The sequence below is a fragment of the Coptis chinensis genome, chromosome 8, assembly GCF_015680905.1.
Source record: "Coptis chinensis isolate HL-2020 chromosome 8, ASM1568090v1, whole genome shotgun sequence".
NCBI lineage: Eukaryota > Viridiplantae > Streptophyta > Magnoliopsida > Ranunculales > Ranunculaceae > Coptis > Coptis chinensis.
Genome location: NC_141463.1, coordinates 33,246,009 through 33,273,147, shown reverse-complemented (window position 1 = coordinate 33,273,147; position 27,139 = coordinate 33,246,009). Strand labels below are relative to the sequence as shown.

At 38.0% G+C, this 27,139-nt stretch overlaps 2 protein-coding genes and 1 pseudogene across 2 annotated transcripts; 1 reads left to right on the top strand and 2 right to left on the bottom strand.

Annotated features, from left to right (window-relative positions):
• Positions 1 to 213: 213 nt before the first annotated feature.
• On the bottom strand, positions 214 to 3,359 carry LOC147481179 (uncharacterized). The gene is made up of 6 exons (XM_086578856.1): positions 2,678 to 3,359; positions 2,216 to 2,285; positions 1,023 to 2,090; positions 642 to 938; positions 432 to 531; positions 214 to 360 (listed from the first exon to the last, which is right to left on the bottom strand). Exons 1-6 carry the CDS (start codon positions 3,357 to 3,359, stop codon positions 214 to 216), a joined length of 2,364 nt encoding a protein of 787 aa, XP_086434982.1.
• A 14,663-nt stretch (positions 3,360 to 18,022) lies between these two features.
• LOC147481178 (secreted RxLR effector protein 161 pseudogene) lies at positions 18,023 to 18,769 on the top strand (annotated as a pseudogene).
• Positions 18,770 to 24,914: 6,145 nt separating this feature from the next.
• LOC147481177 (putative transcription factor At3g04930) lies at positions 24,915 to 26,449 on the bottom strand. The gene has a single exon (XM_086576480.1). The coding sequence runs from the start codon at positions 26,272 to 26,274 to the stop codon at positions 25,123 to 25,125; it is 1,152 nt and encodes a 383-aa protein (XP_086432606.1). The 5' UTR covers positions 26,275 to 26,449; the 3' UTR covers positions 24,915 to 25,122.
• Positions 26,450 to 27,139: the final 690 nt, after the last annotated feature.

The following is a 27,139-nucleotide window of genomic DNA, read 5'->3' as shown; positions in this document are numbered from 1 at the left end:
CAGATGTGAAACCCAATTCATCAACTTTAATGCCTCTCTTGCTATCAACCCAATCACACTTGAAAATAGGAATCTCGAAGGTCAAGTAATCCAACACCCATACTTCAGTAAGCACACCATAAAAGCACATATCCGAAACTACAGGATTCTTGTCCTTGGCACTAGAAATCTGCATTGTTGAGGCCACTACACTAACTCCACTGTTTTGGTTGACTAGTTTAGCTTCTCGGTCCTTTGTGTGATAGCAAAACCCTTAACTTCATATCCGGAATATTTTAGCACATCTAGACTAGGTCCCATGGCCAAAAACTGCAAAACGTCGAAGACTTTGTTATTTGGTATGTCTTGCTCTTCCTCAACCTGGTTCTCAAATAATGTTAAGAACAATGTTTTAATTTTTTAAGTAACAATGGAGTGTTAACAAAATATACCTTTTGGCGAAGCCAATTAATAAAGGTGCGATTATTCTTAGCTTTTATCCATTTTACACCCTTGCGATAATTTTGAAACCTTAGGTAGTCCATATGCTCCCTTTTATGTTAAGAATTAAAAGAATACAAGTATTAACTACCAGCTCCCTTATGGAAACGTTGGAGATAAATATCTAGTTAAATTGAACTATTGTGCGTTTATCTACTTACTTGATATAAGGCTGAACTTCTTTCATGTTTTCCAACACATAAAGATGTGCTTGTTGCCAGGACTTCTCATCAACTTCAACAACATGCGAACCCCCAATCGGTCTTCCACTGCAAATTGTATCTCCATCTTCCAAATCATTGTCTGTCATGTTTCTTGTGGAAGGAACTCCAATTGCCTCTACTTCACTCAAGAATTCAGCACAAAACTCAACAGCTTCTTTTGCATTATAATTCTCCATCATACATCCTTCTGGACGGTTTCGATTCCTAACATATCCCTTTAACACCATCATGTACCTAGAAAGTTTTTTAAAGCTTTAAACCTTTGATACGTGCATTGTGAGACATTTAATAAATAAATTAAAAAAATCATTCACTTACCTCTCAAAGGGATACATCCATCGGAAAAAAACTGGACCACATAGCTCGACCTCCCTTACAAGATGAACTGTCAAATGCACCGTGATGTCGAAAAATGATGGTGGGAAAAACTTTTCTAACAAACACAAAGTTTCCACCAAATCTTTCTGAATATTATCCAATTTCAACACATCCACTATTTTTGTGCAAAGAGCATTAAAGAATAAGCATAACCGAATAATGGTATACCTCACATGCTTTGGCAACACCGATCGTATCGCCACAGGAAGAAGTTGTTGCATTAGTTGGTGGCAATCATGAGATTTAAGACCATATAATTTCAAATCTTTCATTGAAACACAAGATTTGAAATTAGAACAATATCCATCTGGGACCTTCAGTTCAAACAGAATGTTACAAACTTCCTCTTCTCTAGATAATGTATAACATGCTGGCGGTAGGTAGAATCTTGTCCCTCTCTTCTCTGGTGCTAGTTCTTCCCTTAAGTGCATCTCTACAAGGTCAAGTCGGCTTTGAAGTGAATCCTTTGTTTTCAATGGAATGTTAAGCAAAGTCCCAATGATGCTATCACACACATTTTTCTCAATATGCATGACATCCAAGTTATGTCGTCTCAAAAGCAAATGTCTCCAGTAAGGCAACTCAAAAAATATAGATCTCTTTTTCCAGCGACCTTCCTCATGATTTTTGTGTACACTATCATTTTTCCTCCGTTTTGGTGTTTCTGTATCCTTAGAACTTATTTGCTCTTTTCCCCTTTTTCTTTTCTTTGAATCTTTGGACCTAATTCGTGCCTTCTCCTTCTTTGATTTTTTTGACTTTCTAGCACTTTCTGGTGGCTTTCCCCATGAGTTTTTGAAATGCTTAACTTTTGAGAAGATTTGCACCCCGTTCAATGATTCTGGACTTGATCGCAACTCTTGCTTACCATTAAATGGTCTTTTCTCATTTCGGTACCGATAGTTTTCTGGAAGCCATCTCCTGTGCGCTTGGTATACATTCTTCTTGCCGTGTTTCAATCTAATAGAATCTGTATTTTCGCCAAGATAATTGGACAAGCAAGATACCCTTGACAAGCATAAACCAAATTTAAGTTTCCAAAGGCGGGAAAATCACTGATTGTCCACAATAGCACAACCCTAAGTATAAAGGATTCTTGCTTATAGGCATCATATGCCTCAGCACCGGGCTACCATAAGAACTGAAGATCTTCAATCAAAGGTGCAAGATAAACATCAATGTTGTTACCAGGTTGGTGCGGACCTGATATCAACAATGTTAACATTAAGAACTTTCTCTTCATGCACATCCATGGTGGTAGGTTGTAAGTCGCCAATATAACAGGCCAACAACTATGCCTGCTGCTAAGAGAACTGTGTGGATTGAAGCCATCGGTTGAAAGTGCAAACCGAAGACTTCTCGAATCAGCTGCAAACTCTGGCCAAGATTAATCGACGTGTCTCCATGCTTGGGAATCAGCTGGGTGACTCATTTGACCATCAACTACCTCTCTTTCATTTGCATGCCATACCAAATTCTTCACCGTTTCAACAGATTGAAACATTTTTTTAAGTCTAGGGATTATTGGGAAATACCATAGTACTTTTGCTGGAACACTATAATTTTGGTCAGGATTATTCTTTTTCACCTTATACCTTGACGCCCACATGTAGGACAAGTAGTTATATCCTTGTTTATTAAACCTCTATAGAGAATACAATCATTGGGACATGCGTGAATCTTCTCATGCTTTATTCCAAAAACAAACAAAGTTTCCTTCGCCTCTCTCATGGTCAAAGGCAGCTCATTGCAATCTGGGAGCATATCCTTAAACAGAGCCAACACCATAGAGAAGATTTTATCGACCACCCACTCATTGCCTTCACATTGAAAAAGCTTAACCGGAGATGATAACTTGGTGTATTTTTTACACCCGTCCGCATACAAAGGTAAAATCGCTTCTTCAATCAGTTCACAAAGTTTTTCAGGGTTCCCCATGAAAGTCTCCTGAATGGTCTCAAACATTTTTGCGATGTTTGCGGCCTCATCTAGTCCACCCTCATCAAAACCTTCCTCTGACTCCCTACTCGATGCTGACTCCTTTGGAGCATCTTCCCGATGCCACACCCATGTGCAATACGTCTGTTCAATCCTTTTCGTTCTCAGATGACGTCCCACCTCCACTATATCAAATTCGTACATATTCCCACATTCAATGCATGGACAGGGTATACAATTCTTACATTTTGCATTATCAAAAGCAAATGCAAGAAATTGTTTAATGCCTTCTACATATTCAGTAGAAAATATATCTCTCGACATCCATGACTTGTCCATCTCAGGCTACCGAAACAAAATATGATAAGTCCTTATCGTCGACGACAAACAAGCAAATACGAAATAGAGTTAACTGAAAAAGATAGTCTAGTTTAAAATGGAAAAACAAAAAATCATGTTAGATAACCATTTGTGAAACCCTGTATAGCCCCTAAAGTAAACCTTCTTTTCATAAACAAAAAAAAAACACTAACGACCACCTCAAATTAGGAATAAAACACAAATTGTAAAAAAAAATTCAAATTAAATGAAAACCCATACCTGGATATTGTTGTTTGATACACGTAGAAATCCTAATCACAATCAATTGAAATTCCCCTGTTCCAAAAAAATATTGGTATAGAACTCAAAAACCAAAACTTTTTACTGCAACAAGTTCAAAATCGAAGAGAGATAAAAAAAAACTAACCTTGTCCGTCTTCAATTACCGCACTGAATTTTGGAGAGGTAATAAATTTTAGATCGATAATGAGTGAAGAGAGAGTCGTGAGGTATTGATTTAGGTTGAGAGAGTCGTGAGGAATTGATTTAGGTTGAGAGAGTGAAGATAGAGTCGCGAAGTGTTTTTTGTTTTATTGGTTCTGTACCTATGAGAGTTTGAATTGAAGAAAGCTCGCGAAAGTGTTTTTTTTTTCGTGTGTCTGTATACTCAGAGAATTTGAAGAGTTTGAACGAAGCGGGAGTTGAGTGAACGTGGGTGTGTCGTGTTTCTTGTTTTTAGTGGAGCTGTGAGCGTGGACCAAAAACTACCTAGGTCATATAATGGTCAAACGATCACTTACGAGTCGGATAATACGTAACTATTTTAGTGAAATAGTCACAAATAGTTTTTCACACATATACACCTTCTTTAGAAAAAAAAAAACCATTTGTGACCGTTTCGAAAACGCACGTCACTAAAAACTTTTTAAAACAGTCACAAAAACTTTTTTCTGCCGTTTGTGACCGTTTCGAACAGAACAGTTACAAATATCATTTTAAAACAGTCACAAAAAGCCTTTTTTCTACTAGTGCTAGGGTAAAAAAGAATGAAACAAAATTAGGTTTAGTTTTCTTTTATGCTAGATCCAATGGCTCAAAATTACATTTCGCATCTAAGGGTTAAAAATACAAGCTTTTAATAAACCTAATTAAAATTTCGGTTCGGGTCGGTTATCTCGGTTTTCAAGTGTCTTAAACCGAAGACCGAACCGAGAGTGTCGGTTTACACTTTTCTAAACCGAACCAAACCGGTTTTGCACAAATAACCGACCGAAACCGCTCAGATCGAGTCAGGTCGGTCGGGTTAGTCGGTTCTTTCGGTTTTTGCCCACCCCTAGAGAGTAATGGGCTGAACGGGTCGGCTAGTAGGGAGTACTCGGCGATTTTATAGCACAGACACGATCACTAAACTATTTTAAATGTCCAACTTACGTGGACTGTTCAAAATTTCTCCAAATCTAATTTGCGTATGTGCAGCTCCACAACAGTGAGGCGTGACCAAAATTTCAAAATATCCAAATTCTAATTTATTTTCAAAATCCCAAAATCTAAGCTGAAACTAGCTTTCGGCCGAAATTTAGATACTCGAAATCCCCATCAATCATTGGAGAAGAAGATAAACAAACAACTTATCCATCGAGTGAGGAAGAAATGGCGAGAGTGGTAATGTTCTCAACCAAAATATAGAAGTGTAGGCAAAGGTTTTCTAAGCATCGTAATCTGATTAGTCTTTTTTGGCATAAATAGATTTCCCACTCATAATAATGGGATGAGAACATGAACTCACAAGCTGTGTAAATCTTTTCTGATTAAGTTTCGAATTTATGAACTCGTCGTCAGAATTCTGAAATCTCATCTTGTTTTGACATAGTTAAATTTGCTTTGCCCCAAACTCCCAAAGTATGTTAAATCCAAACTCATTTAATGCTAACATGGAATCAGTTTGAAGGAAGAACCTCCCGCCTAGCACCATATCAAGAATCACACCATACAAAGAATCTAAGCAAGACGCTTTGGGTGACCCATCATGTCACAGCCCGATTTTCTAAACAATTAAAAAAAATATATTTGAAATATAAATATCTCAAACATCACTTGGTTCAATTGTCTAGAAACCCAGGCTATGACGGGGTGGATACAACACCTGTCAAAACCTAAAACCCACCTCATAAAGAATCTTAACAACAAATATCTCCAAAACTTTATTAAAAACTTTCTTCCATCCCAATACAAACATAAACAAACTTTAAATAAAAACAATTTCAACATCGTACTCTCATGTCATATAAAAATGTAACCTACGTTATTACATCCTTCCAATAATAATCAGACCTAAAAGAAAACTAACGGACTGCTCTAGGCAAGAATCCAAATCACACGCCATGGTTCCACTGCCTTCCACCTATGTTCCCAAGAACACACCCACGTTGCCAAAACAAAGCAAACATGGGTCAGCAAAATGGAATTTGCTGGTATGAGTAGACTAACCACATATAACCATTATCACACTTTAATTATTCAAACAATCACTTTATTTTATCCCATAACTCAATCATTCACAGCTTGGAAGACAGGTAGTTCCGTCATTTTAACCGGCATAATTTCTTCCCAAGCAAGACTTCCATTATATAACTCATTATAATACCTCATTTTAATATCTAAACCATTGAATTAAAACTTACCGATATCCACTGCTGTATAAGGGTAGGACCGCGTCCCTGCACAAAATGTTATTAAGTCCTACCCTCCCCGCAAAAAGAAAGTTAGAACTTCTAACATCCATTGGATATATCCTATAGGTATTCAAAAGTAAACCCAAGCACACTCGCACAATCAAATTAATTTCTCTTATTAATTAATCAATTACTTTTCTTATAAACATATTTCACAACCTATGTACCTTAGGTCATTCCCGCCACATTCAAGGAATACCTAACCTTACATTCCTGTACACTCAAGGAATACAACTAACCCGCAAGGCGTATACCTTAGTTCCTCTCTAGGGTAGTCCAAACAATCTGGTCATTCATGGCACATTCAATGAATACCTATAGATAACGCTAACGAGCCATTTATGGCACATTCAATAAATGCCCACCTAACCTATGATATCAACAATCACAAAACTAAATTCCAAAACTTTAGACGTGGAGAGTTCTAAAAGAGTGCGGTAAATTTATTTACGCATTATTGAACTTTATTTTATATATCATTTCAGAGAACGACGAAATATCTTGATTCACGTATTTTTTGGTTTACGCGTTATTAATTTCATGGATGTCTAAGTGTCATAACGTTGCATATCATAAAATACGAAAATATCACATAGTAGTTAATACACATACACACGTATATATAACGGTCTTAGCCTAAAGCCAAGCATGCTAATAGCCCTAGACCTATCCTAATAACCCAAATCATAATTTTAGGAAAAAGTCAAATTTGGGTCAACTGGTCAAAGTCAACCCTAGTCAAAAGTCAACCCCTGGTCAAAGTCAAAGTCAACCATCATGGTCGAAGTCAAACTGTCGTTTCCAAGTTCAACAGGTTCATGGTCATAGCCATGGTTCATGGGCTCATGGTTAAAGCCATGGTTCGGACCCAACTGGCCAAGCCCAAACCTTAGAACCCGGAAGTCTAAACATTTAAAGACCCAATTAGATCTATTTTGAGTCCTATGGACTGACCCCAAGCAATATTAGAAACTGGCCCAAAACTTTAGACTGAACTGGCCCAAGCAAACAAATGAAACGGACCCAAACTTCAATTTAAACCGGCCCAAACTAAACACAATCCGGGCCCAACCAAACATTGAAATTTCGGCCCAGCCACTAAAAATTAGAACTGCCCCAACTAAAAATAGAACCGGCCCAAACTAAAAGATTTGGATCGGCCCAATCTCACCTAAGGCCCAAGCCCACACCGAAATCACTGTTCATCTTCTCCCCCCACCAACAGCCACCAAAAACCGACCACCACAACCTCCACACACCACCCTACACAAACCCACCGATTTTTCTCCTTAAGAAAACCCCTACAACTTTAACAAAACCGAAACCCCCAACTCCTTAAATCCAATCTTTCCCCAAAACTAGATCTACAAATTTTCGGCTGCCATTAATGAGTTTTGGAAGCTTCCAACAGCCCCCATCCACATTCCAACATCAAACAAACATCAAATCCAAACAAAACAGTTCAAACAATTTTTAAAAACGCATAACCCCAAGTTCCAGTATCTCAGTAATGGCAGTAACGCCATTAACGCCTCCCTCAAGGCTTCACTGCCCCCACTTGACCCATCATAATCCCACTACACAACCCAACAACCAACATCCAAACAAAAACAACAATCCAAGATAAATTACAAAAAAAAAACAGTATGAGCGCGCGCCTCCATTAACCCTGTTAAGAGCTTCAACAGTCCACCCCCAAATCCGGCATTTAATCCCCACTAATCCCCAATCAAGCGATTTCAAAAAAAAAACACAATCGTGTGTATAACTGAAAAATAAAACACAACGGTACTAATCATATGCGGGACCATTGTTTTGTTTGAGTCGCGAGGGCTCAAGGCTCCATTGACAAATTAAATCGCCTCAACAGAGTTTCGACAGTTCTAAATCAACTCCGAGTTTCACTTTCGAGTTTTAACAACTTCGACAACACGACGTCGAATCAAAACAATATAATGGGCGATAAAAACGAAATATTAAAATGCATCGAAAATCATAGTTCTAGTAGTGGTGAGAGTTAACTCTACTCACCTTTAGCTAACAACTCGACGGCCAATTTTCCTAGCCCGAATCGTCGTGCTCCACCTCTCCAAAGAAACCAAACTTCTTTCTGCCTCCATTTTTATATTTTATTATCTTCAAAACCCTATTCTCTGAACAATGTGTTTATATACTTGGGTCAAACCCAAGCCCAACACCGACTCGGGCCCAAAACCAAGCCCACGTATCCCGAGTCCAATCCGACGAATTTTTAAAATAAATAATTAAATTAATTAATTAAATAGAAAAATACGTATAAAAAACACGGGGTGTTATACATCAGTTGTGAACTTTCAGTACCGAAACTATTCCCAGCGTCCTCTTTGTTGATGATTACCAAGTACGACATCAAAATTGGCCTGTATAATACTATTCAATTTTTGAATATATACCAAAAGTTTATCAATTCTATAGCCAACAATTTTAGTTTTTGATATATACCTAAAGTTTAATTTGTTTCTTTTAATTATTTGAGGTGATTTTGAAGACAGAGATTTGAATATGAAGATTCAGGGTTATTTTCACCATTAATATTAATGGAGTTGGAGAAGAGAATGAAGAAGAAAGAGAGAAAAGGAATGTGGGAGACAACTCCCGTGATGTTGGAATTTCAATGTCAGTTGATGATGTATACTCAATATCAATTGACATTTCATGAGTTGGTGTGTCGAAATGTTAGATGAATGCCAACTCACGGTTGTGAGAGCTGCCACATGGGCAAATTAGATTGGGAAAGATTTTAATGGCTTACATAAATTTGACATCTAATTAATTGGACGGTTTCTCTAAATTGTTTTTTTAAAATACAATAATTATAATTATTTGAATAAAAAAATATTATCTGTTTTGAAAACAAGTACAATGTTCAATGTATTTTTTAGTCATTTCATTTTTATTGTTTTTTTTTAAATAAACTGGTAGGGTCAGCCAAACCCCTCTTGTAACGTACTAAATGTACATTCGGGAGTGTTTACGAAAAAAAAAAAAACAGTGAATAAAATGTTTTGTTTCGAAGTGCAATTTTATCCTCTAAGCATATTCTACAAATGGCTTCTGCAAACTCCAAGATCGTAATTGAAAATTTTAAGGAGTCATGGTTGTGTACATGTGTAACTGTGAAATAGGTTTTGGATTTGATGTGATAATGGAGTAAGATCTATGAGATACAACTATAGATCCAACTCTTAACCAGATTTTTACTGAAGATTTGGAAGATTACTGCTCAATTACGTAAAGATTATCATACCAGCTAAGATCTGACCTGATCTGCAACTTTATCTACGCTCCATTTGTTGAGTGGAACAGTGAAGTTGCAGAACCGAAAAAGAATTATAAATTTGTTTTCAGAAATACCAATGGAGCAAATAGAACGAACTATGGTTAGCCATTAATCAGGCCGGTTCCTGCAGATGAATTCAAGTTATTTATACTGAATTTTCTTAATACTAAGTACTAGACCACATAATACTGTTTTCCCCAAAGTTTAAAGAGCAACCCCATACTGATGACTGATCCACCACTCGTCCTACAACAGATGCATTTCTTTCGCTATAGACAGTATAACTGGTTTCAGTAGATGATATAGTTGACACGAGGTGATCTTGTGTAATTCACCACCGATGCTTTCCAAGTTTTCAGTTTCCCATGGCACAAAGTTTTTGCAATGCAACGATTTGTGGGAACCTCTCTGGGCTGCCAAGTCTTGTTCCTTTCCTAGGACTGCGCTGCCATCTCCTAGCAGTATTTTCAACACCTTTCCAATTTATCACTTATTTTCATTCAGTGTTACATATATAGCGGTGATCCATCTACTAGACCATGAGAATCTGGTCAACATCTGATGCGGCTACTTCATACAAATCATAAAGGGTGCCATACTGGTTATAGAAGTTGGGATGCCAAAAAACTGCATATGCATTCAACTAACTCTGGGCTTGTGAGTTGTGACTTAGCATCCATGTCAGAAGTCCTTCATTTACTACGTACTTGCACACTGTTTCTTATGATCGGGCTAATAATCACAGTATCACACCTTAGGTTATCTACACTCGCACTCTTTGCCCATGCAAAATTACTTTTGGCCAGAAATAACAGACTCCATCGGCGTCATAAAGATGCCTGAGACTCTTTCTTGGCAGCAGGCCGGTAGGCTCTGAGTTTCTCAGTGTTGTTCAGAATATAACAAGTTAACAACATTACCACTAAAAGTTTTCATTGTTCTTTGCAGGAATAGAAATTGAGATATAGTTGAATTTCTCTACAATTCTTCCTCATTTATTAAAATATATATACTCAATTGTGGTATAAACAGTGAAATTCAAACAAAAATAAGGGTCATTTACATTTTAAACGACACTAGAGTAAACGCCAATATGCAAAGTTGTGGAGGTAGCAAGTGACCGCACTTCATGACTTGATCCACACTTTGTTATAAGGTATGTAGCAACAGATCCCAAAAACTGATATATCATTTCACAATACAGCAAGACTCCTCCTCAAATGCAGGCCCGACGTCTCTTATTCAGGAAGTGCTTCAGTCGTGTTGTTCACCCGGAACAGTGTATTCTGCAAGAAAACCTCCAAGCGAACCAGTTTTGACAAGGCCGTTTCATCAACTTCAGTATTGTTCAGAGGCTGTGGCTCGAATCCATTTATAGCAACAACTGCACCTTCCTTAATTGTCACATTCACTGTTATGCAATAAAACTAAATGTTACTGAACATTCAACAAAAGCTAGCTGTTATTTCAGTACTTCACTGTCATAATAATCAAGTATCATCAAATAGCAAATAAAAGAAAAACTGCTACTACATCAATTATGCAATCAGGAAACACTACATTGAGCTTCACTCAGGAATCAAGAATGCCAAATAAAGAAAACAACGCATTACTTCCTATGTGACTTCTTTGTAAAAATCCAACCAAAGCAATGTGATCAGATAGATAACCAAGTAGTCTCGCACATCTTGCAACAAGAAATAATAAGATCCAGATCAAAGAATTCAATAACGTTCTACCCAAGCAACACAATATTTTCCTATTATTGCACCTTTGGGCGAGCATTGCGAGGCCAATGATCACAAAGCTAGGTGAAACAGAATTGAACAGAATCATGCCTAATTTTCCCAAGAACACAAGATGTCTTAATTGAAAGAAAAGAAAACTGGGATATCAGTACAATCTTTGTTCCTGTTCAAACTACAAACTCAAAACACCCGAAACATAAACTAGTCTAATATGCCCACACACACACATAAATAGAAACAAAAATCATGCCTAGAACAATAACATATCAAATATTGTTCAAACATCAAAAAACAGAAACAGGGCAAATTACAGAATTCAAGCAAAGAGAAAAAAAAAAAAAAAAAAAAAAAAAACTGAACTGAGAACATAAAGATGAACTGAGAAAGAGAAAAGGAGATGAAGTTATTGAAACAGACCTGGATGAGAGAACCACCAAAGAATGAAGAAACAAAGGAACACAATGAGAGGAATCCACTTCTCCGAAAACGATGATCTTGTACGAGTTCCCTCCTTCTTTCCTGCAGGATTCAAACACGGGTCGCATATTGGAAGCGATTAAGCGAATCCCCATTAGTTTTCTTCTTTGGAACACGCTGCTGCTGCGACGATGTAGCTTGAGACGAACTAAAAAATATTTGCATCTTGATCAAGAAAATTAAACCAAGAAAAAGAAGAAGAAGAAGATGATGTATGGAAAGTGGGAGAAAGAGGATTAGAGGATTAGAGTAGTTAGAAAGAAAATTAGAAAACAAAGAGGACTTATATATAAGCTTCAGGTTTTAAGTTAGTTAGGAAGTTTGGCAGTCTAACCGTTTTTTCTGTTATATTAACTGACAACTGTCTTCAGTCTGATTCTGTAGACACGTGGCCACAAGTGTACCAAAACCAAAACCAAAACCAAAACCAAAGACATGCCCCAAAAATTCCGGGACTGACTCTTGTGGACAAAACGGTCGGAAAAGTAACACTGCCTCCCTTTTTTTTAATCGCTCGAGCAAGTTTAATGGAGGGCTATATGGTTTGCTAAAGGCAAATATAGCACCCCAATCACAAAAATGTCATTCCAATGGGGCTATTAAAAGGGTATTAAATTTGGAAGGAGTAAAAAACCCAGCCAAAGTTAAGACTTTCGCTAGCAGCTGCTATAATAAGTTTCGGAAGACAGACAACATAGTTTCTGCCGTCTGTTGGTTATTTATGTACAGATGGCAGAAACTATGTCGTCTGTCTCCCATTTTAATTAAATGGATGGATGGCGACATTAATCGTGCCGCCTCAGACCTTCCAAACACTCAACCCGATTTAGACTTAGCCAAATTCAACCAATTTTTCACTCACATGCATCTATTTGTGATCAAAACCTCAACCCTTAACTCCTTAACCATCAACAACTCTTTAACCACCAACCTATCAACTTTATAGACCACAAATTTTTCAATTTTGCCTTCACTAACACTTTTTGCATTATTATTCTCAACTTTGCAACCTTTCTTCTCACATTCATTCTCAACTTTACAACTTTTCTTCTCACATTCAAAATGGTTTCTTCTCCTCGCTATGTTGAATCAAACTCCTCATCCAAAGATGAGAACATAATGAATGACGATGAGAACAAGTTCGTACCTATTTTCTCGTTGTTACAAGACATGCACGAAGCTACTCGTGATCATCGAGGCTCGGTCCCCAGTAGAAAGTACATTTATCGTGATCGAATCGACGCTCACAATAGGATTATGAGAGATTATTTTATGTAATACTCGAAGTATCCCCTTGATATATTTTGTAGGAGGTTTAGGATGGACCGCCATCTCTTCCTCCGAATCTTGAAAGCCGTCTTCGACCATGACAAGTACTCCACATACAAGGTTGATGGCATTGGAAAGCCATGTTTGACGGGTATGCAAAAAGTGGTTGCTTGCATTCGTTTGCTTGCATATGGTTATGGTGCGGATGCGTGGGATTAATATGTTCAAATCGCAAAGAGCACCATTTTCGAAAGCTTGAGGTATTTTTGTGATGCCATGTTGGCAGTCTTCGAGGAAGAATATTTGAGGGCTCCAAACGAAGAAGACATTCAACGTCTACTTGTACAAGATGAAAATCGTGGCTTCTCGGGTATGCTTGGAAGTTTGGATTGTATGCATTGGCAATGAAAAATGTGTCCTACGGCATGGCAAGGTACATATGTAGGACATAAGAAGAAACCAACAATCATTTTAGAAGCCGTTGCCAATCAAGACTTGTGGATTTAGCACGCTTTTTTGGTATGGAGGGTTCAAAAACGACGTCAACGTGTTTCAACATTCTCACCTTTTTGACAATCTTATGCATGGTGATGCTTCTCGTTGCAATTACACCGTGAATGGTCTCTAATACAAAATGGGTTACTATCTAGCCGATGAGATTTATCCTAAATGGGTTACACTTTTACAAACAATCCCTCACCCAACAACTCAAATAGAGGGATTCTTTGCTAAGATGCAAGAAGTGTGTCGCAAAGATGTGGAGCGTGCATTTGGTATCTTACAAGCTAGATGGGGGATAATCAAGAGGCTGACGCGAATGTGGAGTAGGGATGACATTAATCTGATAATGAAAACGTGTATAATTTTACATAATATGATTGTCGATGATGAATGAGAGATTGATATCGAAGATTGGCAAATTGACATGGATTGGGAGCCACCAGTCGAATTGCAGCTTGTCGGGAATTGAAATGAGGAAATTGCAAAAAGACTCAACACACTTCATCACATTTAGAATAGAGAAACTAATGTTCAACTAAGAGTTGACCTCATCAATCACCTTTGGCAATTTCGTGCGGATCAAGGAATGTAGTATAAGTATTTCTATGTTTGTAGTTTAAATATTATCTATGTTTGTTCTATAATTTGAGTATTATCTATGTTTGACTTTATGTTGTTTCAAGACAATTCAAATTAAAATTGAAATTACAATATTGGAAATGAACTAACAATAACAATGTAAATGAAATAATTAAAACAACATTGAAATTAATCTAAGTAGTAGAAGCACCACCCCCAATAGAAGCACCACCACCACTAGAAGCATCACTTGGAGTTCAAAACGTTCCACTCTCTCTCTCTTTTGGCGAATTATCTCAATTTTCATCGTCTTGAAGTATTCGGCAACTTCCAGCTCAAGAGTAGAAGTTGCTAGAATATTTGTTACTATATTTAGTATTAGGAAGTATCTTATGTATTTAGTAAGAGTATTGTCTTCTCCTAGATATGTGGATCTAGGAGATCTCTGTATTCATGTATATATACTACTAGAAACATCAATAAACATTATCAGAAATATCCATTAAACATCTTTGATATGGTATTAAGAGCCAACTCCGATTCCTTTCCACTACCCCATTACTATAGGAATCGGAGCCTTTTTTCTTGGTGTTTGGTTTCTTTTTCTGGTCATATCATACTTTTTATTACCCTCTCCTACTTATCATTCTTGTCTTTTTTAATCTAGTTCATTATTTGTGTTATATATCATAATGGCAGACTTAACTACCAATAATGATTCCGTTGTTATGCATTCCAATAACGATTCCGCAGTCATGTCTAATCTTTATATGAAAGAGATGTCCTCACTAATTACTCCAGAATGACTTGATGATACTAATTACATCAAGTGGTCATTGAATGCACAGAACAAGATTAGGGGCAGAAAACGTTGGGGCTTTATCTCTGGTACTAAGGCTGCTCCAACAAACATAAATTCTGAGGAATATGAAGCTTGGGAGGACGAGAACTGTCTGGTCAAGTCTTGGCTTCTTGATGCAATGAACAAGGACATCAGGTCAATTTTCCTTCGCTTATCTACGGCCAAGGAAATCTGGGATACTGCAAAACAAACTTACTCTGTTAGCCAAGATGCATCGAAGAGTTATCAGCTATATTGTGAGGGAATTTCTGTCCACCAAAATAGAGGTTCTGTTATTCCTTATTTTGGAAAACTGAAAAAAATATGGCAAGAATTTGACGTTATTGAAGACTGCACTATGGAGTGTGCTAATGACAATAAGAAATATACCACAAAGGTTAATTCTCAGCGTGTGTATGTTTTCTTGGCCGGTCTTGATTCTCATTTGGATGGGGTTCGTGGTCGTGTTCTTGCTATTAAGCCACTTCCAGACATACAATCTGTTTATGCCATGGTTTGTGCTGAGGCGAATCTTCAGGATGCCATGCTTAGTGGGACATATAATGAAGGGACTTCTATGGTGGCTCGAAAATCATTTGATCGTCCTGATTCAAAGAAAGGAGTTCGTAAGTGTACCCATTGTAATGGTGATAACCATGTAGTTGACACCTGTTTTAAGCTACATGGTTATCCATATTGGCATCCAAAGGGTAAGGCGTCTCCCATGTCTTCTAACTCTAAAGCAGAGAGTTCAAGTTCGAAGAGGCACTTAGTCACTGCTGCCGGATTTGTTACCTAGTCAGGTATATCTAACTCTGCTCTTATTACTTTTACTGGAAATAGTGATTAGATAATTGACACGGGTGCTACTGATCATATGACTTGCGATCGATATAAATTTAACCATTTCTCCTCTAGTTGTCCTAAATCAGTCATTATTAATGTTAATGGTGTGTCATCTCCAGTTGTTGGTATTGGCACTGTACCTTTGTCCCCTTATTTATATATCCATGATATTTTATTTGTTCCGTCACTAAATTGTAACCTTCTCTCTATTAGCCAATTAACCAAATCTAATAATTGTGTTGCCTTGTTCTTTCCCACTCACTGTATTTTTCAGAACACACATACCAAGGAGAGAATTGTCAGTGGTAAACAAAGTGGAGGATTGTACTATCTGGAGGATGGTTTTCAACGGTCCAATCAAGGAGTACAAGCTCATGTTATGAGTGACGATAAGGTTAATAAAAATAAAAATGAGATTTGGCTTTGGCATAGACGACTAGGACATCTCTCATTTGGTTATCTTTGGAGATTATTTCCCTATTTATTTAATGGTTGTAGTCTTTTGAGTTTGCTTGTGAATCCTGTGTAATGGCAAAAATCCATCGTACTGTTTTCCCTTCGAGTGATAATAAATCTGTTGCTCCTTTTTCTTTAGTTCATTCAGATGTTTGCCCTACGTCCTACACATAACGGGATGAAATGGTTTATTACTTTTGTCGATGACTGCACTCGGAAGACCTAGGTATATTTTTTAAAACATAAAAGTGATGTCTGTATATCTATAAAGGTTGTTCGCTCTGATAATGAGGGTGAGTATTTCAAAAAGGAATTGACTGGCTTTCTGCATTCGGCTGGTATTCTACATCAAACCAGTTGCCCTTATTCCTCTCAGCAAAATGGGGTTACAAGACGAAAAAACAGACATCTTTTAGAGATTACTTGATCTTTATTAATTGGTGGTCATGTCCCATCTCACTTATGGGGCGAGGCTTTGAACTCTGCTGTTTACTTAATGAATTGTACACCTTCTAGTATTGTCTAATTTTGGAGACCCTTAGATGTGCTTTCTGATCACTGTACGCTTCTGCCCATTGTTCATTTAGCACCCTATATCTTCGGGTGTGTGGTGTATGTTCACTTACATACACAACAACGCACCAAACTTGATCCACGTGCGTTGAAGTGTGTCTTTGTTGGGTATGGCTCAACTCAAAAGGGTTATAAGTGTTATCATCCATTGTCTAATTTTTTTTTTGTCTCAATGGATGCCATTTTCCATGAACACGACCTTTTTTATACAGAGATCACTGATTCTTTACTTCAAGGGGAGAATAGAAATGAAATGCAGAATCATGATGATATAATGGTCTTTGATTTATCAGGACCACAATCACCTAGTGATAAAAACTCAATAGAAGAAGTCGATGCAACTTCCACTGAGTGCTCAAATGAAGAATGTGAAGATCAAATCCATGATAGTACATTACCTCCTACAACGGATCCACTAATCCAATCTTCTCCAGAAGACCCATTAGAGGTATCGCCTGACTCTATTATTGTTGTTTCTAATATTCATGATGTTAACCTACCTAGTCTTATTGTTGATTCTAATATTCATGATGTTAACTTACCTAGTCTTAATTTTGAACAAGTTCAATATCATCTTCCACCTCGATCTAACCGTGGTCAACCACCAATTAAATATGAACCTGATCCTAAAGCTAAAGTGAAATATCCCATAAGCAATCATGTGTCATCCCACAAGTTGTCCAAGTCATATGCATCTTATGTACTCTAGTTATCATCTGTCTTTATTCCTAGTAAAATGCAGGAAGCTTTAGCAGATTCTAGATGGACCAAAGCTATGGCAAAAAAATGGCAGCACTGAAAAAGAATGCCACTTGGGAACTTGTAATCTTACGAAAGGGAAAGAAGATAGTGGGGGTGCAGATGGGTATTTACAGTCAAGCTCAAAGCAGATAGGGCTATTGAGAGATACAAAGCTCGGTTGGTTGCGAAAGGGTATACACAATCTTATGGTGTAGATTATCAAGAAACTTTTGCACCGGTTGCTAAACTCAATACTATGAGAGTAGTTTTGTCATTAGCAGCTAACAAAGATTGGCCTCTTCTTCAATTTGATATAAAAAATATTTTCCTGCATGGAGATCTTACTGAAGAAGTATATATGGATCCTCCCCTAGGTATACCAGAATACTCAGATACAACAATGGTCTGTAAACTAAATGAGGCATTGTATGGGTTAAAACAGTCTTTAAGAGCTTGGTTCAGCAGGTTCACCAAGTCTATGAAGAAGTTCAGCTACAAACAAAGCAACTCGGATCACACTTTGTTTTTAAAACACAGAAGAGGTAAAATTAATGATTTGATTATCTATGTTGATGATATGGTGGTGACTGGTGATGATCATGAGGAGATCACAGTATTTGGCTTCTGAGTTTGAAATTAAACAGCTCGGAGACCTTAAATATTTCCTTGGAATTGAGGTAGCCCGATCAAAAAATGGTATTCTCTTATCCCAGCGGAAATATATTCTTGATTTATTATCTGAGACTAGAATTCCCGGATGTAAGCCAGTTGATGCTCCTATTGAGCAGAATCACAAGCTGTTTCTGTGTTTGAATGCAACTCCTACCGATAAGGGTAGATATCAGAATCTTGTAGGGAAACTAATCTATTTATCGCATACCAGGTCAGATATTGCGTATGCGGTTAGTGTCGTGAGTCAATTCATGCATGACCCACGTAAACCTCATATGAATGCTGTAGAGTGCATATTGAGATATTTGAAATCTGCTCCGGGTAAAGGCTTATTGTTCTCGAAACATGATCACCTAAAAGTAGAAGGCTACACTGATGCAGATTGGGCAGGCTCAGCCGACAACATAAGGTCTACCTCAGGATACTTCACTTTTGTAGGTGGAAACCTTGTGACTTGGAGGAGTAAAAAACAGCCAGTAGTATCGAGATCAAGTGCTGAAGCTGAATATAGAGGTATGACATATGGGGTATGTGAGTTGTTGTGGTTGAGAAACTTGTTGAAGGACTTGGGTGTTAAATCAAAAGTGGAAATGAACCTGTATTGTGACAATACGTCAGCTGTAGAGATAGCTCATAATCTTGTTCAATATGATCGGACAAAGCGTGGAGATTGATAGACATTTTATCAAAGAGAAACTTGAAGCTGGAATTATTACTTTTCCATTTGTCAAGTCTGAAGACCAACTAGTAGATGTCCTTACTAAAGAAGTGGCTAGCAAGGTGTTTAATGATTCTCTTGTCAAATTGGGTATGTGCGATATCTACGCACCAACTTGACAAGATGCTAAAATAAGGTAGAGCGCGGGGCACGCCCTTGTACATGCATATCCAAGTCGCGGGGCGCGCTTACTCTACTGGAGGTTTGTCAAGACAAGAGCGTGGGGCGCGCCCTTGTCCAGGCATATCCAAGCGCGTGGCGCGCTTACTCTACTGGAGGTTCGTCAAGACAATAGCGCGGGGCGCGCCCTTGTCTAGGCATATCCAAGTGCGTGGCGGGCTTACTCTTTTCAAGTTGGGCAGGCACTCTTACTCTTTTCAAGTTGGGCATGTGTATATCCATGCACCAACTTGAGGGGGTGTTAGAATATTTGTTACTATATTTAGTATTAGGAAGTATCTTGTGTATTTAGTAAGAGTATTATCTTCTCCTAGATATGCTGTATTCATGTATATATACTACTAGAAACATTATCAGAAATATCCATTAAACATCTTTGATAGAAGTATCTTGTGCTAATATTTTGTTGTCTTCTTTCCACTTCTTGAGCTCCATCATCTTCACCCTATCGGCGGCGGCATTCGTCATTTGTGCCAAATACTTATCTATCATCTTGTAATTCTCTCATCTTTTCTTTTTCACCCCTTGTTCCCAGTGGGTGTTTTTTCTTAGTTCCACTTCCACTTGCATTTCCACTTCCCCTTCCACCTCCACTTCCATCCCCAACTTGTGTAGGAAATGGATCAATTGGAATGCCACCAAGAGTTGTTGACGACGTTGTGGGTGTTGAAGCACGACTTTGTCATCTACATCGAGAATGACGTTGGCTCGTTTCCTCGATGTAGTTGTGGACCGGCTCTCCAATTCTTCATTCCATTTTGGGCTATCCTTGAGGAGGACCCAACAATGCTCAAATTGAAAATGTGTGTTATAAGCCAATATATATGTTGTTTTTGCCTCGGCCAACCGATCTTGGATCGTTGTGCCACTTCTTGCGGTCATCTCCGAAGAGGGATATAATTCTCGCTCACCGGTTGCAAGCTTTTTGGATGTGTCCAAATCGAGTGGACACCGAATCCTTGCTTCTCTTGTTGTTTTCGCTAACTCTCTCTCTTGAAACTTCTCTAATATTCTCTCCCAATTGTGTGTGACTCGTTACCCCTCACTAACAATTGGATCTTCATTAACATATATCCACGCTTTACAAAGAGCCTCGTCTTATTGAATTAAAAATTGGCGGACCTTGTAGATTTCTTTCCTTTTGATGTGGTTGCATGTTTATTTGGATCTATTGTTGTACTTGGAGTAGTGATTGTTGTAGTTGGAGTAGATATAAATTGTACGAGAAGTGGGAGCAAATGGTGAGAGAGTTGTGTGAAGTAGTGCTATAAATTTGCAATTTCAGAAAAACTAGCCATTTCTAGTCGTTAGGATGTCTGGACTAGACAGACGACAGAGTTTATACCGTCCGTATCCCGAACTTAACAGCTGCTAAAAGTCTCCATTGGACTAGTTTTTTGAATTTGGGCTACTAAATTTGGCTAGGGCTGCTAAAGGGCTATGTGGCACCTTTTAGCAGCCCATTATAGCTGCTCCCCATTTGACTTGCTCTCACTAGGATAGGACAGGATAGATGGAAGGTCAAATATACCCTTGACGCGAAATAAAAAACGGCTCGGGTAGATGAAATATCAAGTATATATACTCCTGATGAGAAATAATAAACGGCTCGGCTCAACTGAAATGACCCGGTGTATATAGTATAAACAATCATTGTTCATATATACTTATTTGGGTATGAACATAATGTATGATCAGTAAGAACTAACACCTATTGGAGTATGAATAATGATTGTTCATACCCCAATCAGTGTTCATACATCATACATCAAATAAATATGAGCTATGAATAATTAATGTTCGCAATCAATGTTCGTATGAACATTAATATAATTGTCCATACCTTATGAGCTATATATAATAAACAATCATTGTTTATACTTTAATATGAGCTATGTACAATCATTGTTCATACCTTAACATAATGTATGATTAGTAAGAACACTTATTGAAGTATGAACAATCATTGTTCATACATATTTGGGATATGAACAATCATTGTTCATACACCAACATAGTGTATGAGTTTGCCAAAAATTTAGATATTTGGCAATTTTTCAGATATTTCAGCTAAATGGATCATGTGTTTGGCATTTTATAAGCCGAAAAAGTTCCCATATGAATTTTGGAATCCGACGACATAATCAATTAAGCTTGCAATATCTGTGGAGACAATTATTAAATAAGAATCAAAGACGTTTTGCTTAATTTGATGTAGCATCTGTTGTGTGTTACTGACCGAAATGTTCTTAGAAGGCTGCACTTTAGGCTTAGGCTAACAAAATTTTCATCATCCCAAAGTGAAAAGGGTTGAGAAGAGTGTATACATTGGACTGGATGACAATGTTTGTGATCATTCTCATAAGGACAACCGATCACTACCTTGGGATCATAACGCAAACCAAATGTAGACGACTGTATAACAATACCTGTTAGCATTCTCAAAAACGAAAAACAGTTACACTTTGAAGCAATGCAGGATTGGCAGACCAAACGACCATCTCATTAAGTTTCCCTTACTCAAGAAGCGCTGAAGTACAAGTTATCGAGAGACCATTTACCAGTTCCATCACTACCAAAGCTTATTGAAATCTTACTTCCTGTGTACTTAAAGCTTTGAATCTCAACGTACATAAAAAACTCCGCCACACCGGCCTGTTTAATGGTCATGTTTATAGACGCAAATTGGATGACCTGTGTAAGAAGTGCTCATAGTTTATATTCATGCATGCCATCTAAGTTACACTCCATTTATGAAGCATTTTCAGTCTACAAAGCGATCGAAAAAAGACTGGAACTAAAGCTAATGGCCAACACTTTCCCACCGGAGGGACAACGACTTTCACATTTGAATGGTGATGGAAAAGGGTAGTTGGCAACTTGGCATCACAAAAGATGTTGGAGAAGACGATTAGGGGTTATCAATAGCAAAGAGGAGCCAATGAAATGGGAAGTCTAGGTTCTAGGTTGGGCGTAACGATTTGAGCTACAATGTAAAGAGGCTGGCTGGGATAGGTGGATTACTGTATTTCTTGGAGCTGCATGGGTTGATATGTATAAAGCTGAGAAAAGTCGTCTTGGAGCTGCATGGGTTGATATGCATACAGCTGAGAAAAGTCGACACTCGGAGAAAGATATCACATAGGAAATTCAAACACGTGCTTAAGTGGCCCTTGAATAAAAAAGAACCAAAGAATATATATTTGCAAAACGCAACAAAGTATAGAAAGGACAATAAAGATTTATTTGCGCCAACAAAGTATAGAAAGGACAACAAAGATATATTTGCGCTTGGACAGCGTGTGCTTAACCCGCTCATTTATTTATTTATTTAATTTTTTGATACGTAAACTTTATTAGAATGGGGTGCAAACGAACAGCAAGTACAAATATTGAGTGAGAACCTCACTTGTATCAGTGTAACTTACAAGGAAACAACCCAAGAGAACAAGGAAGAACTCCCTATTCCATGAGTCCCCCACCCACAGGTCCCCTAATTACATTAGTCCAATCTAACACCAAATCTCTTAATCGGAACCAACTTTATTATATGTTAAGGCTGTTCAAAACATGTTCGTATTGAGTTTTTCATTGGTGCAAATGCTGATTCTCCGAGCTGTTTAACAAAGTTATATGAATGAGAAGAGCTACGGTCGTTTAGCATGCTGAGCCACACAGAGCAAAGGAGGTCCTATCCAGATGGGACTCTCCGACTCTCCGGCATTATCAACTTAATTAATCAAATGGGTTTCCGATGCCAAGTGGCTATATTACTGGATTTACTACAATAATCTAGACGCTAAGAAAAATATCTTAATTGTTAAAACTGACACCAAATCGGAGAACACGGGATCATTTGATCACATTCATATCAAACCTGTACCATACTTATATTGTTTTTCACAAAATAGACGAGTAAAGCCTGAACATAATCAACAGTAATGCCCCCAATACAAGTTTCTCAACGCTACATCCCACAGGTGGAATTTGGAAAATTTAGAAAGTAATAAAATTTAAAAATTACAAGTCACACTATAAACCCAGACCATTTAATCATGGAGATGAACTCTCACAATCCTTCAGAAGTCAGAACAAGTTCATTCTCTCCACACACAGGCGTGCACAAAAGCTCAACCATCAGAAATATGTAACTTATCGACATACCCCCTAGATTCCTACAGCATACAAACGTACACACATCCATAATATCTGCAGCTTAAATATCATTATGACTAACTACACCCACATGCACTAGCTAATAGCCTACTAGTCTCGAAGTAATCCACTAGGAGCCCTGAATTCTGTTATACCTCAAGATCATTAGCTTCATTGCCTCTGTTATTCCTCAAGATCGCCAACTTCATCTTCCTCCTAACGCTGGTCATTGTCTGAACACCACAAAATTTGGAACCTAAATCCAAAACCACAAATTCTCAAAACCGACTTCACAGACTGCGAAACCAGTGATAGCCACCAGTTCTTCTCAGTGCTGAAACAGTTTCTTCATCTTCATTGACCTTTAAGAAATAGTATAAAGCAACCATAGCATAAAAGAACAGTGGATTCATTCCCCAAGATCTTGATAAGACAAGCATTTTGGCTCTTTACCGACAAACTTCAACTCCAAATGGATTAAGTGAAAATGATTCGAAATGCACATCCCCTCTCTAATAGAGCTAGAAATCATATGCATCATTTACATTTGCACTAGTATTGTTGTCAACTACTTAATGAGCCTGGCACTGTTAAGTCTTACAAATCCTCTGAAACTTGGAAACGGAAATCTTTAGGCAAGTACAGATAAGACAAGACCTCAACCACCAATATGCCCTAGTCATGGAAAAAGGAAGGTAGATAGAAGCATCACATTAACAATAAGGGCAGTTTGCTTTAAAGCATAAACTAGTAGAGACTGAGTAAGTTCTGCTAGACATTAGGAGATTGGACGTGTCTCGTTAGAAGCCTCAATACAAGATTATGCGGTACGTATCTATCAAATTGTGTAGCAAATTTGTGGCAGCAGATTGCTCAATTTCGACTACGCATTGAGAATCTAAAGAAAAGCCATAAAAAAATTCAACCTGGAGTGGCTACGAAAATATGCAGGGCGTGTTTGATTCCAGGGAAGGTTTCCCATGGGAAAAGGTCTTTCTAATAAATAAAAAAGGACAAACTCCTGTTTCTATGAAAGTAAAATTGTTTCATGATAACCATACAGGTACAAAGTACATAAAGGATGGACTACATGTACTCCATGGCCATGCACTCCCCACCATCCCGTTGTAAGTCAGGCCATGCATCCCATGGGCAGACACAGGATATCAACTGGTCAGCACAACCATTTTATGGCTTGGAGTAGAAATCTATGCAAAGTGAGAGAGGTCCTCGACAAGCACCAATAACTCAGATACACCGAGATCAAAGAAAGTCCATATAAGCTATTTAATGAACTATTCTCTCACAACAAATGATTGTGAAACTTTTCACAGTCAAACAATTGTGATTGTGTGGAAGGTTTCCATAAGTAGAGAGGGTGTGACAGAATTGAACTAAAGCTCTTTGTTATTGGTTAGCAGGAAGGTTTCCACCAAAAGTAACTAACGAATACGATATCAGCCTAAAATTCCTCCAAGATAAGTGTTGTTTGTGTGGGAATGATTCCCAATTTCCTACAAATCAAACACAACCATACTTGGAAAGAATTCCCGACAAGAACTCTACACAATGTGATTTGCATGAAATGCCACCAAAGCAATCCACCTTGAACCCCAAATAAATGGCACACAAAGATGGCCATTTCCAGCAAACACCCTACACATATAGGAAGTCTGGAATCATCTGTTCAAGCTCATAACACTATCAATCAAATCCTTCAACTCCTCCAATCATATTTCAATTTTTTCAAACTGCAATACATAGACTAAGAAAAGTACTAAAATCTATTCAGAAAAAAAAAACACTATAAGTTAAACAGTTGTTCTTTTAAGTTAAGATAAACAGAAGAAATTCTTTAGCTACCCGTCGATTACAATATACCAACCAAGAAATACCAATCAATTCTTATAAGAACCATATTACCAAATTAAACACTTACCCTTACACTAACAGATTCAGCATCATCCCAACCATTTATCCGCTACCCACCGACCTGAGGTCCTCCAATGCCAGCTTAATCTGATCTTGAACCAATTCCACCCGCTTCGAATAAACCTCCAACTCTAAAATCTGCTGCTTCCTCCATTTCTCATCCATCACCTCCTTCTCTCCACCACTCAAAAAACCCAACATCGATGAAGAATCACCCCCGCCACCAAAATTCATCGCAAACGGACTCAACCCCATTCCTCCAAACCCCCTAAAATTAGCAGGTCCATTAATAGCAGAAGCCATCAACTCCTTGAACAAAGGCGACAAACAACTCCTCACTGTATCCTCAATCACACTAGGAACCGAAGAATTCACCGGACAGTTCATCAAATTCACCGCATCCGTAACATTCTCCTCCCCTCCAACACCAATAGTACTACTAGTTCTAGCCCGTTTCCTAGAGCGCGAACTGGACCCCACTTTTTTCTCTGCATTAAAAACAACATGTGTACCATTAATAGCATCACTCATATTAACATTCCCATCATCATCATCAATACCCCCAACACCACCACCAACCTCATTCCAAATCTTCCTAGAAATCTCGAAAGTAGCTTGATCATGAGGAGTCTTAAAAGAAATCTCTTTTCCAGACGAGATCCTATTCATAACATTCCTATACTTCTTCTTCAACCTCCTCAGCTTCTCAACTAACTGATTCTTATTAAAATCAAGTTGTAACTTAGATTTAATCTGATCATAAAACGGTGCAGTGTCATGATGATAAGCCGAGTTTTTAAACCCTCCCCTTTGTGATGTATATTCTAAAAAACCTTGAAGTAGTCCAATTTCATCTTCATCTGTCCATAATCGTTGGAAAAGTCGTCTGGAATCGTCAAATGGTGTGGCTGGAATAGTGGGCTTCTTTTCTTGCTCTTCTTCTTGTTTAATTGGAGTTTGTTGGGTTTCAAAAGTTAGTTCAAGATTTGGGGCTGTAGTAGGCACAGGGTTGGAAGGTTGGAAAGTTGTTTCTTCTTCTTCATCATCATCTTCGTTGTCGTTGTCATCTTCTTCATGGTCACTTTCAAGATCTTCTTCGTCTTCATCTTCGTCTTCATTGTCAATGATAATATTGTGATGCACTTCTTCTTCTTCTTCTTCTTCTTCGTTGTTTGTTGTTGTTGTTGGTGGCATCGTTGAAAAGGGCGGAAGGGTAGTTGCGGTAATTGCTTTTTTTTTTTTTTTTGATTTTGGTGGTGTGTGATTTTGGGGTTGGGGCTAGATGTGATATGGGTTCGTTAGGGTTCGAGAGTCGTGCCGTGTTGGTTGCAATTTGAAGAGATGGGTGTTCCCAATTGCCAATTTTGTTTATTCGGACAATGGATTGATTGGGCCTATACTTTTATATTGACCCAATATCAATGGGCTTTTTGTCTTTTGCTATAAATCGAAATTTGTTAATATTCATTATTCTGAAGGACCATCTAGCAAGTTGAATTAGTTGATGAGAGAGTACAGAAAGATGTATACACAATCGTACAACACCATACATTTATATTATTATTATTATATATATATATATTGTTCCCTGATATCCAACTAGCGCAAGAAGTAACCTCCAAGTCTCCAACAACTCCTAAAACCAACAAGAAAATGCTTCCTAATATAACGATCAGCCTCTGTGCTGGAGTAAGAGAATTTCCACCCAGTCCATATTTTTTACTTTCTGCAGCGCAAGCAATCTATAGAGTTTTGCTCTTGAAGAACATTTGAGCCGCACCACACATGGGACATCTCCAATCCTTTGGCAACACCGGCCTTGAATGGTACACCCGGTGCTATTGGGTACATAAAACCGATCACCATTGGCCTCGTCGTACAGTAGTTACAAGACTGACATTCATGAATTCCGGTATTCAAATCAGCAAAACGGTCTTGAAGTCGACGTTAATCATACTTTAGTTTTTTAACTTTTAAAGGAGCTGGTGTTGAACCTGGCTCGTCTGAAATGGATTGGCCTTGTCTTGAGATGTCCATGGAGTTTGAAATGAACTTAGGT

Bases quoted from the DNA above. Each gene is read 5' to 3' on its own strand.
- LOC147481179 (XM_086578856.1), bottom strand. From the start codon at position 3,359: ATGGACAAGTCATGGATGTCGAGAGATATATTTTCTACTGAATATGTA. The intron at 2,286-2,677 runs GTATAAGGTGAA...TGTTGATATCAG, and splicing joins TCCTACATGTGGGCGTCAAG to GTCCGCACCAACCTGGTAAC. The intron at 2,091-2,215 runs GTAGCCCGGTGC...ATGCTTGTCAAG, and splicing joins GAAGATCTTCAGTTCTTATG to GGTATCTTGCTTGTCCAATT.
- LOC147481177 (XM_086576480.1), bottom strand. From the start codon at position 26,274: ATGCCACCAACAACAACAACAAACAACGAAGAAGAAGAAGAAGAAGAA.